General features: G+C 35.3%; 1 protein-coding gene across 2 annotated transcripts in view; it reads right to left on the bottom strand.

The window, feature by feature from the left end:
- LOC134658508 (uncharacterized) overlaps positions 1-14,877 on the bottom strand; it is a 121,544-nt gene that overhangs the window by 11,864 nt on the left and 94,803 nt on the right. For both annotated transcript variants that reach the window (XM_063514197.1, XM_063514204.1), the window contains exons 6-7: positions 13,006-13,117; positions 4,762-4,940 (exon numbers count right to left, since the gene is read on the bottom strand). In XM_063514197.1, the coding sequence (XP_063370267.1) occupies positions 4,762-4,940; positions 13,006-13,117 (291 nt within the window). The remainder of the gene's footprint in view (positions 1-4,761; positions 4,941-13,005; positions 13,118-14,877) is intronic.

Here is a 14,877-nt window from a genome sequence, read left to right as displayed (position 1 = left end):
TCTCCATGTTAGCTTTCAGAATGATACTTGTTCAGAAGCCTGTAACAAGGGCTGTATGTGAACCACTATCGGTCACTATGCCTTCTTCCATCGTCATTAATAGCGAGACCAGCGCCTCCCAAACCACCAGCTTGGGACGCGAGAAATCTTATTCAAATTACTTGCCCTAACTTGAATAATCCTACAACGTACCTATATAGAAGAGCTGCCGCACCTTTACTGTTAGCATCAGGCCGCAGGGTCAATGACCTTACCCTACTACACTGTAGCCCGGGCAATTACACAGATAACTTTGACGCTATTATTTTGTGTCCGAAATTCGGTTCTAAACCAGATAACGCGTCTCACCGACTGGACTCTCTTAGAAGCTTCTGAATAAAGTATAGACCCAGTAGGTAGTCTGGGTACGTCAACTTGTGAGAATTACACAAAATGTTAGGGGACACTGCGCTTATTTCCTTCAGACACAGTAGTCTCATCCAATCCGGCCTCGCCTACGATTGCTTTCGATCCATGATGTACTTAATCACTAAATTAGCTGGAAAACTATCCAATTACTTAGCGATATTTTGGCTTAAGTTAATTGGGAACATGACTTTCTTTAGACGATCCTATCGCCGAGATTCTGCGGATCGGATGCGATTTCGAATGAGAAATCTCTCAAACCAGTTTAACGTCAGATTCGAACCTGGGATTACAGTTTAAATTCTCAATTTCCTGTAATGCATCATTATAACGAGTTATTGTGATTTCATGGGTTGCAATAAGGCGTATATATTTATTTTTTCTCTGAGTTATATGACAGTAGGTGTAGCCCTAACGCTTGCGCGCCCGCTGACTCGCCACCAGGAGATAATAAACAGGTCTCAATGAAGATCTCAGACGTGGAACGGAACACATAATATAAAAATTTTACCTTCCAATAAAATTATTATTATGTTTCCTTCCACGTCTGAGATCTGAGTAATGCCTTCCTGGCAGGCTACTAGGCTACTTTTATACCGACGGTACTTCTCCTCAACAATGACATAGCGGCGGCGAGTGGCGGGGGGCGGGCGTCTGTTTGCAGGAAAGGGAAGCGGATCTACGTCACGGCGAGGCGGCGGAGCGACTACATAGACGCTAGCGGCATCTATCGGTCACCGGAGGCGTTACGCTCTCAATGAAGATCTCAGACGTGGAAGGAAATATAATAATAATTTTATTGGAAGGTAAAATTTTTATATTAAATTTGTGCTAATTTGACAGTTACGCCTATTTGCAGTAGATTTTTGAGTGCTAATTGTACGTTACGCCCATAACTAGTGGATATTTATACGAGTGTTAGAGAATTCAATGTAAGAGATACGCCAACATACTATGTACAATTTCGAGTTTATTAAGTGGGATGACCTAGTACTTGTGATTTTTTTATTAAGTAGGTACTTGCAGTACCTGCTCATGTGCTCATTAATGCTTTATTTATAGGGTTACTAAAATTAGACAATTTAAACTGAACTAGTGGGTACTTTTTTCATCAGTTTTATGAAAATAATAAAACACGACTATATTCAAATGATAATTATGGCGATTGAATAAGATTAGACTGATAACTTTTAGTTTTGTATGTGACTGGGCCATTTGCAATTATGATTAGACGTAATATTAATACTTTTTTGTTTAAACCCTAATTTATAGGATTAACCTTATGAAAGTTACTGTCTATAAACGTTTACATAGAAGTACGTAGGCCTGGCCATTTGTCTTTTTTGCTACCTACTCTGATGTTATATAATAAATAATCACATATTCCTTAAGTTTTACTGAACAGACATACGAGATGTCAAAACTACTATGGTACTTAATAGTATTATGGTATGTAAAAGTAAAATTTATGATCAAATTAAGATTACAAACAGAAATAACGCATACATACTTTCTATAGTAAAAGTAATTGTTCTAAATTATTTTTATATACATAAATAGATACAGATGGTAGGACAGAAGTGATTCTGTTGAAGTAATATAAACAAATAAAAAATAAAACGTTGGTTTTGTGGCCAAAAAACTACCTTTTCCACGTTTAAGTATACAAAATAACAAAAATGGGGAAAAAACTTAACAATGAATACATCTCTAAGTTTTTGAAAAAAAAAATGTAAATTATAGTTCTTAGAAGTATAATATTCCTTAAATGCAAGTTGCCATATTGCAACGAAATTGTTGGATTTACGTAGCGTAGCGGTGGTGGCCGAGTGGATATGACGTCCGACTTTCAATCTGGAGGTCGCGGGTGGCTCGTACTCGTACTCGTACCAATGAGTTTTTCGGAATTTATGTACGAAATATCATTTGATATTTACCACTAGCTTTTCGGTGAAGGAAAACATCGTGAGGAAACCTGCATACATCTGCGAAGAAATTCAAAGGTGTATGTGAAGTCCCCAATCCGCATTGGGCTAGCGTGGGGACTATAGCCCAAGCCCTCTCGCGCATGAGAGGAGGCCTGTGCCCAGCAGTGGGACGCATATAGGCTTACATTATTATTATTATTACGTAGCGTAGCGTAGAGTTGGAGTTGTACAATTTATGATCAATTAAGATTACAAACAGAAATAACGCATATATACTTTCTATAGTAAAAGTAATTGTTATAAATTGCTTTGATATATACATATAAATATATACAGATGGTAGGACAGCAGTGATTCTGTTGAAGTAATATAAACAAATAAAAAAGAAAACATTGGTTTTGTGTCTAAAAAAATGACCTTTCCCACGTTTAAGTATATCCAAAATAACAAAAATGGAGAAACAACTTAACAATGAATACATCTCTATAAGTTTTTGAAAAAAAAAAACGTAAATTATAGTACTTAGAAATGGTTGGATTTACGCCAAATAGTACTGAAATAGTAACTATTTTTGTACATTACGCCCTTTTTCGAATAAGATAATCCATAAAAAAAGAGGCGTAAGAGACGCCCTTCTTAAAAACAGTCGTGTTTTTTGGCGTAACGGACATGCTATTTTCGTAACTAAGCATTGTATTATAAGTTCAAGCAATCAGTTTAAAAGAGCTCAAAAAGTTAAGAATAAGCCACATACAGGCATCAGTTTATTGAAACAAACAAAAAAGTTATGTTTTTTTTTTCTTAATAAAAAACTGTTTTTTCGCTCTCGTGAAAAATCGCGTTTTGTCCGTTAAGCCCTTTGAGCCTACGGTAGTCTATATGCTGTAAAGTTAGATATGTTTTTGAAATAAGTAAGTGAAATGGTTAATTTTTGAAACACAGTAGAATCAATTAATTTAAAACTAATCACTGACCTTATTAGCTACGTAAGTACGTACATTTGTTTGGTAATTAACCCATATTCGCCCTATTATTCTTTATCGAATAGACTAGGGACTTAACTTTATACTGTAACAGTAGCTGCTCTGTTAATTATCGTCTCATTCCCGGCCATTTCCCGGGGAATCACAGGAAATTGTAAGCCCGAATCCGCAGAAGCTTTAGCTCTCTTGTACATAGGTATATTAGGATGCTAAGGGGCGTTAAAATTGATACGGAAGCTACAAGATTGCGGATACGATTGCAACATCGCTAACAACACGCTTACTCAATATATATAAGTAAGTCTGGTGCTCGCGACTTTGTCCGCGTATACTCGTATAGGAGTCGTATTTAAACTGCACCTCCCCCACTTACAACCCCCATTTCAATGGCTTAGGGTCAGAATTTACAAGGTTATAATACTGAATCCCAAGTCAAAGATTATAAAGTCAAGTGCATTATTACCTTTTTCATTATTTTGGGCATGTAATTCTAAAAACTTTTCAGATACCCCCGAAAAATTATACATATTAATGACTGTTTAGGTGGTTAACTCTTAAGGTAATCTACATGCTATAGGTTAGTGATATCAAATTATTGAAAAACATTATTAAAGCATTGCTAAAACATCTGACACCAATAGTTACTAAAGGTACATGTTAGTAGCAACCTAAAAATTTAAAAAAGGAAATATTCTTTTTTAATATTTTCTATGTATCTCAATAACTATCAGACCGAATTGAAACGGAAGCAGATGTCCACACGAGCTCTACGGATCTGCCTCGATGCATACAAAAAATAATTTCTCTCTAAGGGATACCCATGGTTACCCACTTGCACAATTATTTCTAAATAGGATTTACGGTAACAATAGTGGCTTGCGCTTACAGCGCAGGTACGCTTAACTACAGATGACATGATAGTTTTTTGAAGTGAAAACTTCTTTAGCGGCGCTGTGCACTTTTTGTGATGGGGAAAAAATGTTAAACTTGCGAGAGCGTAAGACGTAAGACGTAAAACGTAAGACGTAAGATGTCATTGAGTTTTCACTTCTGTCGGCACTCCCGGAGTGCAACCCGTTGTTTTTTTTATTGACTCGGGTAATTCAATGCCATGATATGATTGGTCTCGTAACAACCTTCAAAGAAATTAACAACCGAGTATTGACATTTTGCTTACCGCCTACCTGCCATGGATTAAAGTTATATGAAATATTCGACAGCTTTGTATGATTCGACGGTTGTCGGTTACTACGCTACTTTCGTCGGTTCATTAGTTTGGTTTTGTGCAAATGGATTTGCATGGTTAAGGTGACATTCGGATGGATGAATGACGTTCGTAGTAAGTTCATTCCGGCACTCATTATGGCGAATAAAATTGTCATTGTCAGGTGAAAATTGTAACAGTGATGAAACAGGGGCCAGGTGTAAGAAATGTTCCTTCTTACCATTAAATATGTGGACGTATATACTAGCAGGAACGGCGTTGTTGGGCACGCAGGTATAGTTGCCGGCGTGTTGCGCAGACGCCGCCGGTATCAGCAGATCCGAGACGCGCTGCGCGGCGTCGGTGGTCACGTTGATGCCGCGCTCGGCGTCGTAGTTTATCATGCGGCTATTGTGATACCTGACGACAATAAACAATACTTAAATACTGTAACTCACTTTCGTAAAAGGAGCGTAAATAATATAACGCGATAAAATTTCATCTATTCAAATTATAACAGACAAAATATTCTCAAACCAATTGAGAGGCATTTAAGAGAAACCCATACTGGGGGCCCGTTTCGGATTTTGAACTAGACATCCATTAGATGTTTATTAGACATCACCAAGATAAGACAACGATATTTTTAAAATCTAGCCTGTCAAATTTGACATTTCCGCGATTATGAAGATATTCTTGAACGATTTCCACAAGAGATTATTACGATATTTTAACGTAAAAGTGACATTTGTTGCCCGAATTGAGCTGCAAAAGAGAACTAGTTGAAATCTAAACTACAACGTATTTAGTACATATCGTATCGTTCTCTAGTCTAGGACGGATCTGGGGGCACGGTAGTGCCCCCGCCAAGACGAGCAAAGCGAAGCGCAAGGGCACTACCTACCTTTTCTCGAAGCGCTTCGTCGTTTTTTTGAACCCTCATAACTTGGGTTTGGATTATACCAGATAAACAAAATTCTCGGGATATGATGTCAATATTGGACTTATTAAACATAAAAAAAATTCAATTGCATAGCTCTTATACTTAAGATTTTATTCATATCTAAAAAACATAATTTCGTCACTGACTCACTCACTCACTGTTGATCATCAAAACCTCTAGGGTACTTCCTGAAGTCCTAGGAAGCTGAAATTTGGTATGTAAGATAGTATTAGTACACAAACAACAAAATAATTCAAAAACTTGAATTTTTTTGGCTCTAAGGGAGGGAAAAGGGGGGTGGAATTTTGTATGGGAAATCAATAACCGCTGAACCGATTTAGTTGAAATTTGGTATGTAGATAGTTTTTGTATTGGGGAATCGCATAGAATAGTTTTCAACCCAAAAATTACCCCGTGAGGGTGAAAAGGGGGTGGAAAAAGGCGTTAGGGGAAAAAGAGGGTTGAAGTTTGTATGGGGAATCAGTAAAAAGCAGATGTATGCCCCGAGGTACGTATTTCAGGATTTTTAATAGTACCTTAAATTACACGCGCAACCCTTTAAATTAGGGGATGGAAGCAACTTACAAAAAGAAGTGAAATCCCACCAAAAACATTTTCATGTAAAATGTTGCCAAGACGAAACCACAAGGCTCGCACTGACAAAAAGTTATCAGATCTCTTGTAGAGCCAAGCTTCTAACTCTACAAGCCCTAACTTCACAAACTCTACACCTTAGTCAAAATATGTGGCTTGGCCGTTTCGTTACTCCAAGAACTATTGTATTATAAAAAATAATGAATAGTGAATACATTTTCCCTTACGTCCTTTACCTTACGTCCATGTGACAGTAGCGAAACGGTTAAGCCACATATTTTGACTAAGGTGTAGAGTTTGTGAAGTTAGGGCTTGTAGAGTTAGAAGCTTGGCTCTACAAGAGATCTGATAACTTTTTGTCAGTGCGAGCCTTGTGGTTTCGTCTTGGCAACATTTTACATGAAAATGTTTTTGGTGGGTCTTGTTTTCCGAATACCGCGGTGGAAGTCGTCGAAGAATCTCCACTTCAATTTTTAGGTAAGTAGGCATGTGGTGTTATGGGAACTTTTCAGTTTTCTCTAACAAAAATGAAGTCAATGTGTACAAGACCAATTCGAACGCACTTTTTGAGATCAAAATTATCTCATTTATTTATCATTCGTGCGAGCATTTTGTTTATGCAAAAATGACAATACATCATCATCATTATTCAAATATAATTTTGATGTAAAAGGTGAGTTTTAATTGGCCTTGGCTTGAACGACAGTTTCAGCTGCACAAAGTTAAGGCTGGGGATAACATACCCAACGTGAATATGTACACAAGCAGAGAGTAGGTACCTAGTCAATTAATCAAGATTATCAGCTTTCATACCACGCCGCAAGGTTTGTTATTGTTGTAGGGTGGCTATTGATTGTTCTATTGTACTATTTGATCGATTTAGCGCGAACGTCTCCATTTCACCTTAAGAAAAAATGGTTTCCTATGTTTTTCCAGCTATATTTCGCTACCTACAGGTCGTATTTATGAAAACGGACACAAGTAGGTACTGATATTTATAACTTCGTTCTAACGTACGTTGGATTAACCTGACCGCTGTCAAAAGCACTTAAAATCAAGGTAAACATAATAAACTCATTTTAGGCACTTAACTTATTTGTTGCCGCCATAGTCTTGTATATATTTGATTTGTTTGTAATTTTTTGCTTTGGTTATAGGGCCCAGTCTGTATATATTTATATAAAGAAAAGTACCCACAATTTAGGAGGGATTTAAATCTTCTCGGGTCAGAGGTGTAGGGTTAGAGCCTGCGTAGCTTTACTTGACGTTCTTATGAATGCGCTTATGCGCATTGTAATATGCCTACTTGCTTGGAAAATAAACTACTTATCTTTATTTTAAGCAAATCAAATTGACGAAAACGTTTACTTATGCCATTTTGTTTCCTTGAATGTACTTATGCTCTGAAGTTAACAGATATTAAGAAAACAACCTGTACCTATAAATATACTAATTTATGTAGCGATAAGACAGGCGGTTGCGCTTGGTTGATATGCAATAGTTGTATTGTAGGGCAGCCGAAATAGTTTTAAATACTATCTTCTCCTATGTAAATACATACGTACTTATAGTCTTATACCTATATTGAGTACCTAATCCAAGATAAACAGTTTAGTTCATGAAAGATTATTAAATATACATATGTATAGGTCGTTTTTAACGAATCCTCTAATTAGTATACCTAGCTAACAGGCGGCATTCATAATTACTTGCTAGAGTCTATTCATCCATTGGTATATTATCAAATTGTCTTGTAGGTAACTTAACATGAACTCGTATTTGATTATAGCCCAAATGCTCCCCTTTGTGGTCCTTTGAGACTGCCGCTTTCAAACTATCTCATTGTAAATAAGTCGGTATAGTTAGTAGCAACCTGAGCGTTTACATCATAGCAATTTAGTTAGTAATTGGAAACTATTTTACAAAGTCTAACACCACATTTGAATTTTCTTAAGTATTTGCGAAGTATTCAAATGCTAGCATTAATTATAAATAGGTATTGGATTTATTTGACTGAAAATAATTGATAGCCTATCAGATAAAAAACAAGTAACAACGGTTGCACTCCGGGAGTGCCGATAGAAGTGAAAACTCACCTCACTATGTTACCGACGCCCGGTAACACGATACATACGTTTAGCGGAGGTGTTCTATTTATTTATTATATACATATTATTATCATTCTCAAATAAAATCACACTTTTTCATTGACATGTTTATTTACATACTGCCATGACAACGTCAAATTATTTGAACATAGGTAAAGAGTCTTGAAAAGGAGTCCGCAACATAAATGTCAAATAACATTGAGTTTTTCTTTATTGATTTAAATGCCATTTAAATTATTAGTGGCCTTACGCCTTACGGTCACGTCAATACAAGTCAATACAATATTTAATACAATTTGAGTATCGGCTAAAATGAACTTTTTTACTTTTAATACTATTTAACATTAAATTATTATTAAATTTTCTTTAAATAAGTATCGATATTTTAGGCCTATTATACCTAAAGTCTATTTTTTTATTCGGTAGACTAAAATGACATTTCATAGTATGGACATCATGTGTCATTCCATACTATGAAATGTCATTTTAGTCTACCGAATAAAAAAATAGACTTTATGCCTCATACAGTGCATTACCCATATAACAAATATGCATTTACTGTATTGAACATTGTTCCTTAGTTACTATTCCATGGTTCCATTTGCAACTTTTGTTTAATAATGTAAAATGTTTTTTTTTAAACAATAAAATCTTGAAGATCTTTTTGACAAACACAGTGTCAGTGCGCTTGGGATTTTGTAATGTTTATATTTTGTTACCAAAATTGTGCATATAGTAAAATGCAGAAGAATTGTGCATATACTAATTTATTACAGGTAAGTAAAGGTACACAAAAACTACTTACTCGCAATGAGGTAAGTTTAGGAAACTCGGTATTTTTACTGGATATAATTCAGTTCTCATTAATTTAACCTAATTTAGTAACGTTCGTCTTAATTTTTGTGGCTGTTAAGTCCATATTCAATTTGACATTAGTCCATACCTCGCAACCGAGCTAGCAAATCTGTAGCAGTTGTACGTCAAGGTTATCACAACTACGCATAAACTAAAGTACAAAAAATATTTTTTCTTTGTTTTCAAACACACCAATATTTTCAAGCAATGAAAATTCCATTTTAATATTTGAAATATATGCGAAAAAAAAAACCTGATTTTATAAACAAAATAACAGATAAATTGAAACGCATCTAATATTGACATTGACCTGTTAATTTATATTATTTGACAGTAAATTAAACCGGGTTATATCGGAAGAGGATCAACAAGGTTCTCGATCAATTTTATTAATCTTACATACAATAAAGTTAAAGCAAAATGGTTCATCATAATCGCCAACCCTGACACAAAACTGTCATATGCTACGGTTTTGCTAGCTCCGTTGCGGGGTATGCACATTACAATAATGTACATTTTATTACAAGAAAGGAAGTGCCAGTGAAAGCTGATCCAGTAACATGGCTTGATTTTGGCTATTTAGCATTGGAACAGTGAATACGTTGAGTAAAACTATACCCTGAGCCAACGGTCGACATCTCGTCTGCCAAGTCAGTTGCAATGTTGCCAACATTCAGTTAGAATAGGGATGTTGACAATTTTTTGGAACTGGTTTCATTTTGTAGATAGACACGTAATAATTACAGAAAAAAATATTAAAAAAATATATTCATTAATTTTGAATAAAAAAACATGTATAATAAGTTTTGTGTTTAAATTTCGCGCCTAAACGCTCCAAACTGTCACGTGACCTTGATGACGTAACGGCGTTTTAAACAAACTGCTGTCAGTCATTTTTTAAATTCTTTATATGGCAATAGACAATTTTTTTTTAAAGCATAAACACACTACCGCATCGGACAGCGACCTTCTTTCTCGCTCTAACTTATAGCTGCGTCCTTAACGCACCACCTTACACGCGTTTCGGTACGATAATCTGTAGACACTTAGGCAGGTTTTATAACTTGTCTTTGGTGATTCCACTGTGATTACGTCACGCGCTCCGATTGGCGTTTGCAGTCACGTGATACTGGGCATTATTTTAAATACTTTTGATTATTTTTAATTAATTTATTACGCATATTTACACTTGCAAAATATGATTTTCCGCGTTCTAATATTCCCTGCTATGGTAAAAACATAATATGCTATATATTCGCGATTCATGTCAACATCCCTATTAAGCTCGCCAAAAAGTCAATATAATGCTGAAAAATAAAACCGACTTCAAAAAGGACGAAATAAAATATTATCCTTTTTGAAGTCTATGCGTTACCAACTTATATGTTTGAAGTCGGTGCCAAGCCAAGTAGTAACAATACCGAGTCAAAAATGGGATTTATAGCCATAAAGCTGATTATGTTTGACTGGTATTGTTACTACTTTGCTTGGCACCGACTTCAAACATATAAGTTGGTAACGCATAGACTTCAAAAAGGATAATATTTTATTTCATCCTTTTTGAAGTCGGTTTTATTTTTTTTGTAAAAAGTTTTTATTTTTCCATTTTTAGTTTCAATCGGTGAGTGAAAAATCAATCATCCCCTATTTTCCTACCCTTAACGTTGGATTTATTTTTCCAAATTTATATGGGACCAACTTCGGGGTATACCCTTTCCAATAAAAAAAAATTAGAGTCTGTGCGGAAAGAGAAGAGTCGTGGGATTTGAGGGCGCGCCAGTGCTATTTTATGGTTTTTGCTATGCTGACAACACTGGTCACGTGATTATAGTACGACACTAAAGGTCATGATACTTGATTCCCTTTGTTTCGGTTTCTTGCCACGGCTTACTAAAGGGAGCCTGGTGGAGGTGTCGGCTCGTCAACTCAATCCTCTGAATTAGCGCAGGCACTAGTTTCCTTCTACCTCTTCTTATTTTTTTTAATACAAACTTGTTTTAATGTCTCAGATACTAAAGTGACAGTGCGATTGCCAAAACTACTAAAACCAGTTAAGAATCTGCCCAATACAACTGTCATTTTAGTACCAAACAAGATAGAGTCTCGTTTAAGTACTGCCTAATCTATGCAGTCCAACAGTTATTTTAATACAAAACCGGGTAGATCGCGTAGAAATTGGGTAATACAACTGTAACTTTACTATCTGGGATATAAAAATTGTGCATAAGTAGGTAGGCCTTATTGTGATATGTCCGGTTCTCTCATCTCACGATATTTTACTTCGCCGAAAAGTCACTGCTAAATATGAAATATAATTTCGTAACTAACAGAACCTTAGTAAACAAACTTACAAATAAATAAATATTTTATTAGAAAAAGTTTTATTAATCTTTGTAATCGAAGTCTGAATTATTCAATGTCACTTATGTTTGAGCTAGCTTCATCAGAACAACCAGGGAGACTCATAGAACTATCTTCATCTGAATTGGATGTGCTTGAATCCGGCACGTAGAGTACAAATTCTTGCATATCACCTACTTAGTGATATTTTATTCAAGATATCGTAAATACTTTTACTCAATCCTGAAAAAAAAAATTCGTAAATATGCATAAAATGGCAAGTATCAAGAATATTTCTCAGTTATTTTAAAGGTCATGAATGACCTGCGTATTTATGAAAATGAATATATTTTGAATAAATATACTTACCGATTATGTACCGGAGACAAGTTACTTAGGGGGCCTATTTAATAGGTAATTATTTAATATTAAATACAACATCAATACCCGTCAATAGCGGAAACACGTTCCGCAACTTTTTGTAAGTCGATAGTCGGTTTTTAGCCGTTTTCTCACCGCTGACAAAACCGAACAATGTTAAATATAATGTTCCTTGTGGTTTTATGTACGGTTTTATCGTGTTTTGAAAATATTTTATACATAAAACTTGTGGTTTTTGTTAATAAAAATATACAATGACAGAAGTTTGTTTATTTTATACAAGACAGGTGTCAAAGGTTTGATTGCCATATAAAATTGAAAATGTTAGTTCCAGTTTCTGCCACGACTCTTCTCTTTCCGCACAGACTCTATCAAAATCGAACTACTCTGTAAAAAGTTATGCGTATGCGTGGTCATACATAAAAAAAATATATACGCGTCGACTTGAGAACCTCCTCCGTTTTTTTCGTCGGTTAAAAATACCACATAAGAATGTGGTATTTTCAGCATTATATTACTATGGACGAGATGAAATTAAGCCAATCACAACAAATCGTGACTCTTTTAAAGATCCTTAGCGTTTAAATGTTTAATATTTAGAGGTACATATTCAAAGAAAAACCGCCTAACACCGCAACAATATTTAAACAACTTGGTAGGTACACCGTGTTTTTTTAACTCCGTTAATTTTATTTTTATACAGCAAATCTTGCATTGCTCTTTAATCTAACTGTTTATAAATAAAGCTTAATCTTTATTTTCAATTTAAAGATGTGTCAAAAGCAAAACCGGTAGTTTGTAAAAGCGGTATAACTAAATATTCAGACAGTTTCATAGTTCTAAGAACATGAGTAATAGGGAGCAGGTGCCTTGAATCGGTTGCAAAATGGCACGTTATCGATTTAAGGCTTCGCATTTGGCAGCAGAGTTTGAGAATTTTATTAAAATATTCCTGCGAGGTTTCATTCGCGTCTGTCGATACTAAGAGAGCTGTCAATAATACAGACAATGATGAGAGACGTTTTGAAGCCTTTTCATATTCTCAGTTAAATATAGAATTGAAGAATAAAAATAAAGATCATTTATTTCAGCTAATGGTTACAGATACAGACATACCAAGGCCGGTCTACTTGAATAAAGAATATGAATTCTACTTGAATAAAAAAATATGAATTTGACTTCATAAATACGATCTCTTATTGGTCAGGTGGTATTTTATCAGTCACATGGTAATGTGGCTGATAAAATGTGGTATCATTCTTACCAGAAAACAAAAGCTGGTGCCTCCGTTGTCTGCACGATGGCGCACTGCAGACGTAATGTCGAGCCTGGCTTGAGATACTTCTCAGTGGGACCCGAAATCTGCGCGCGTGCCTCTGTAATAATTATCATACTTTAGTCAAGATCGCAACACTTTATGACTGAAGAGTTTGGCACTCACGATTTGTATAGATAATGTGATACAAATACCGCGTAATTAAGTCAAAATGAATAAATCTGCAATCTTTATACAATTTCTTATTTTTTATTACACTTAAAACATTATTTCATTTTAAACACATAATGAATTTTCCCAACGAATGGCCTGAAAAGCCTGAAAATTGGGTTAACCATTTTTACATGTATTTTCGCAGTAGACATAACAATTTAAGTGTCTCTCATATAATAATGCCCACTGTGTACCTACTTATGTTTACAACCATGTCAACGACTGACAAGAAAATGTCGATTCACCCAAATTGAAATTATTGGCCAATAATCGATTAGTAGAAATTAATAGGTACACATCCATTATCGAAATTGATGTTAGTTTAACTGTAGTTTATATAATCCTAATTAGAAATTCCAAAACAGTTTATGTATGGAAATTAATATTATTATAATCGTATATAATCCGATTATGATGTGCGATGTAATCGGCTGAACGCTGTCACCTATACATAGACTAATAGGCGGGGATTTAGAACCGGAAAAAGGTATATACGAGGAGCGGCTGAAAGGTTCGCGGCCTTAAAAAAAATGAAAGAGAGTATTAAAGTAAATGTTAATTATTAATCGTTAATAATCGTTAGTAATGGCGGCAATATTTAAACTGCCAAAGAGGCAGGGAAAAAAGTAGCAAAGTTTTCTTTTAACTTTTTCTTTTATTTCTAGCTTAGACCGCGAATATTTCCAGCCTCCCCTCGTAGGTTTACCATTTACACTATAGGCTTATTACTAAATATACCCGGGCGTCGAGCAGTTATTCAACAGTAAAGCTCAGAGTAGCAGTGGGCCAGCAAAGGGGTTTATAATCAACAGAAAAAAAACTTGTAATACCCTCCTAAGGCCCAAGGTCCTAACTATACTACTTATTAACTTTCTTATTCAGACCCAGCTCCTACAACAATTGTGTAGTCATAGCGTACCACGGTCCTACCAGTAGGACTTAATAGAAAACCCATTTCTAATTTTGCTCTTATCGAAATTGGCGTGTACGAACTTCTAAAGAACTGTTTTGTTTTGTCTGTGAGCCCTTTAACAAGTTCGTAAAAAAAATCAAAGTGTTGTACAAGATGCTGTATAAGTACAATAACATTAAAAAAAGTCTTTTAAGTACTTGGGTTTGAATGAGTATAAAACAATAGTACTACTGGTAGGACTACGGGCCGTACTGACTACATACTCAATTTTTCGTTGGGCCTTAGGAGGATACTCACATACATAGAGATGTACTGCTAACAGTTCCTTTTTAGCAACGTCGTAGTCGGTTAACGGTCTGATCGTTTATTAAGGTGCAGTAGGCTCAGAGAACGGAGTTTTTGAAAAGTCATAGGGCTTTTTTAGATCACATTACGGATGTCAAAAATCTAATTAGCAATCTTGAAGTTTTTCTCTAGGGACTTTAGCGATTCGAATCCTGAGTTTTTGACTTTCGCTGTGCTTTCGCTCGATAGAAAAACATTACGAACATAGGTCTAAAATTTGCCAGATTAAGTATATAATAATAAGATACAGGTATAATAACTTTTTGTAACGATAACTCCTCATGACACTCACAATAATGTAACATGACAGGTAGCTTTTGTCATATAAAATGTCAAAAACTTTTGTGTACAGTTAACTTTTTTTTATTTGGTGACATTGCTACTCTTCG

This window comes from Cydia amplana, chromosome 2 (genome assembly GCF_948474715.1).
Source record: "Cydia amplana chromosome 2, ilCydAmpl1.1, whole genome shotgun sequence".
NCBI classification, from domain to species: domain Eukaryota; kingdom Metazoa; phylum Arthropoda; class Insecta; order Lepidoptera; family Tortricidae; genus Cydia; species Cydia amplana.
This window is presented reverse-complemented; position numbering and strand designations above follow the sequence as displayed.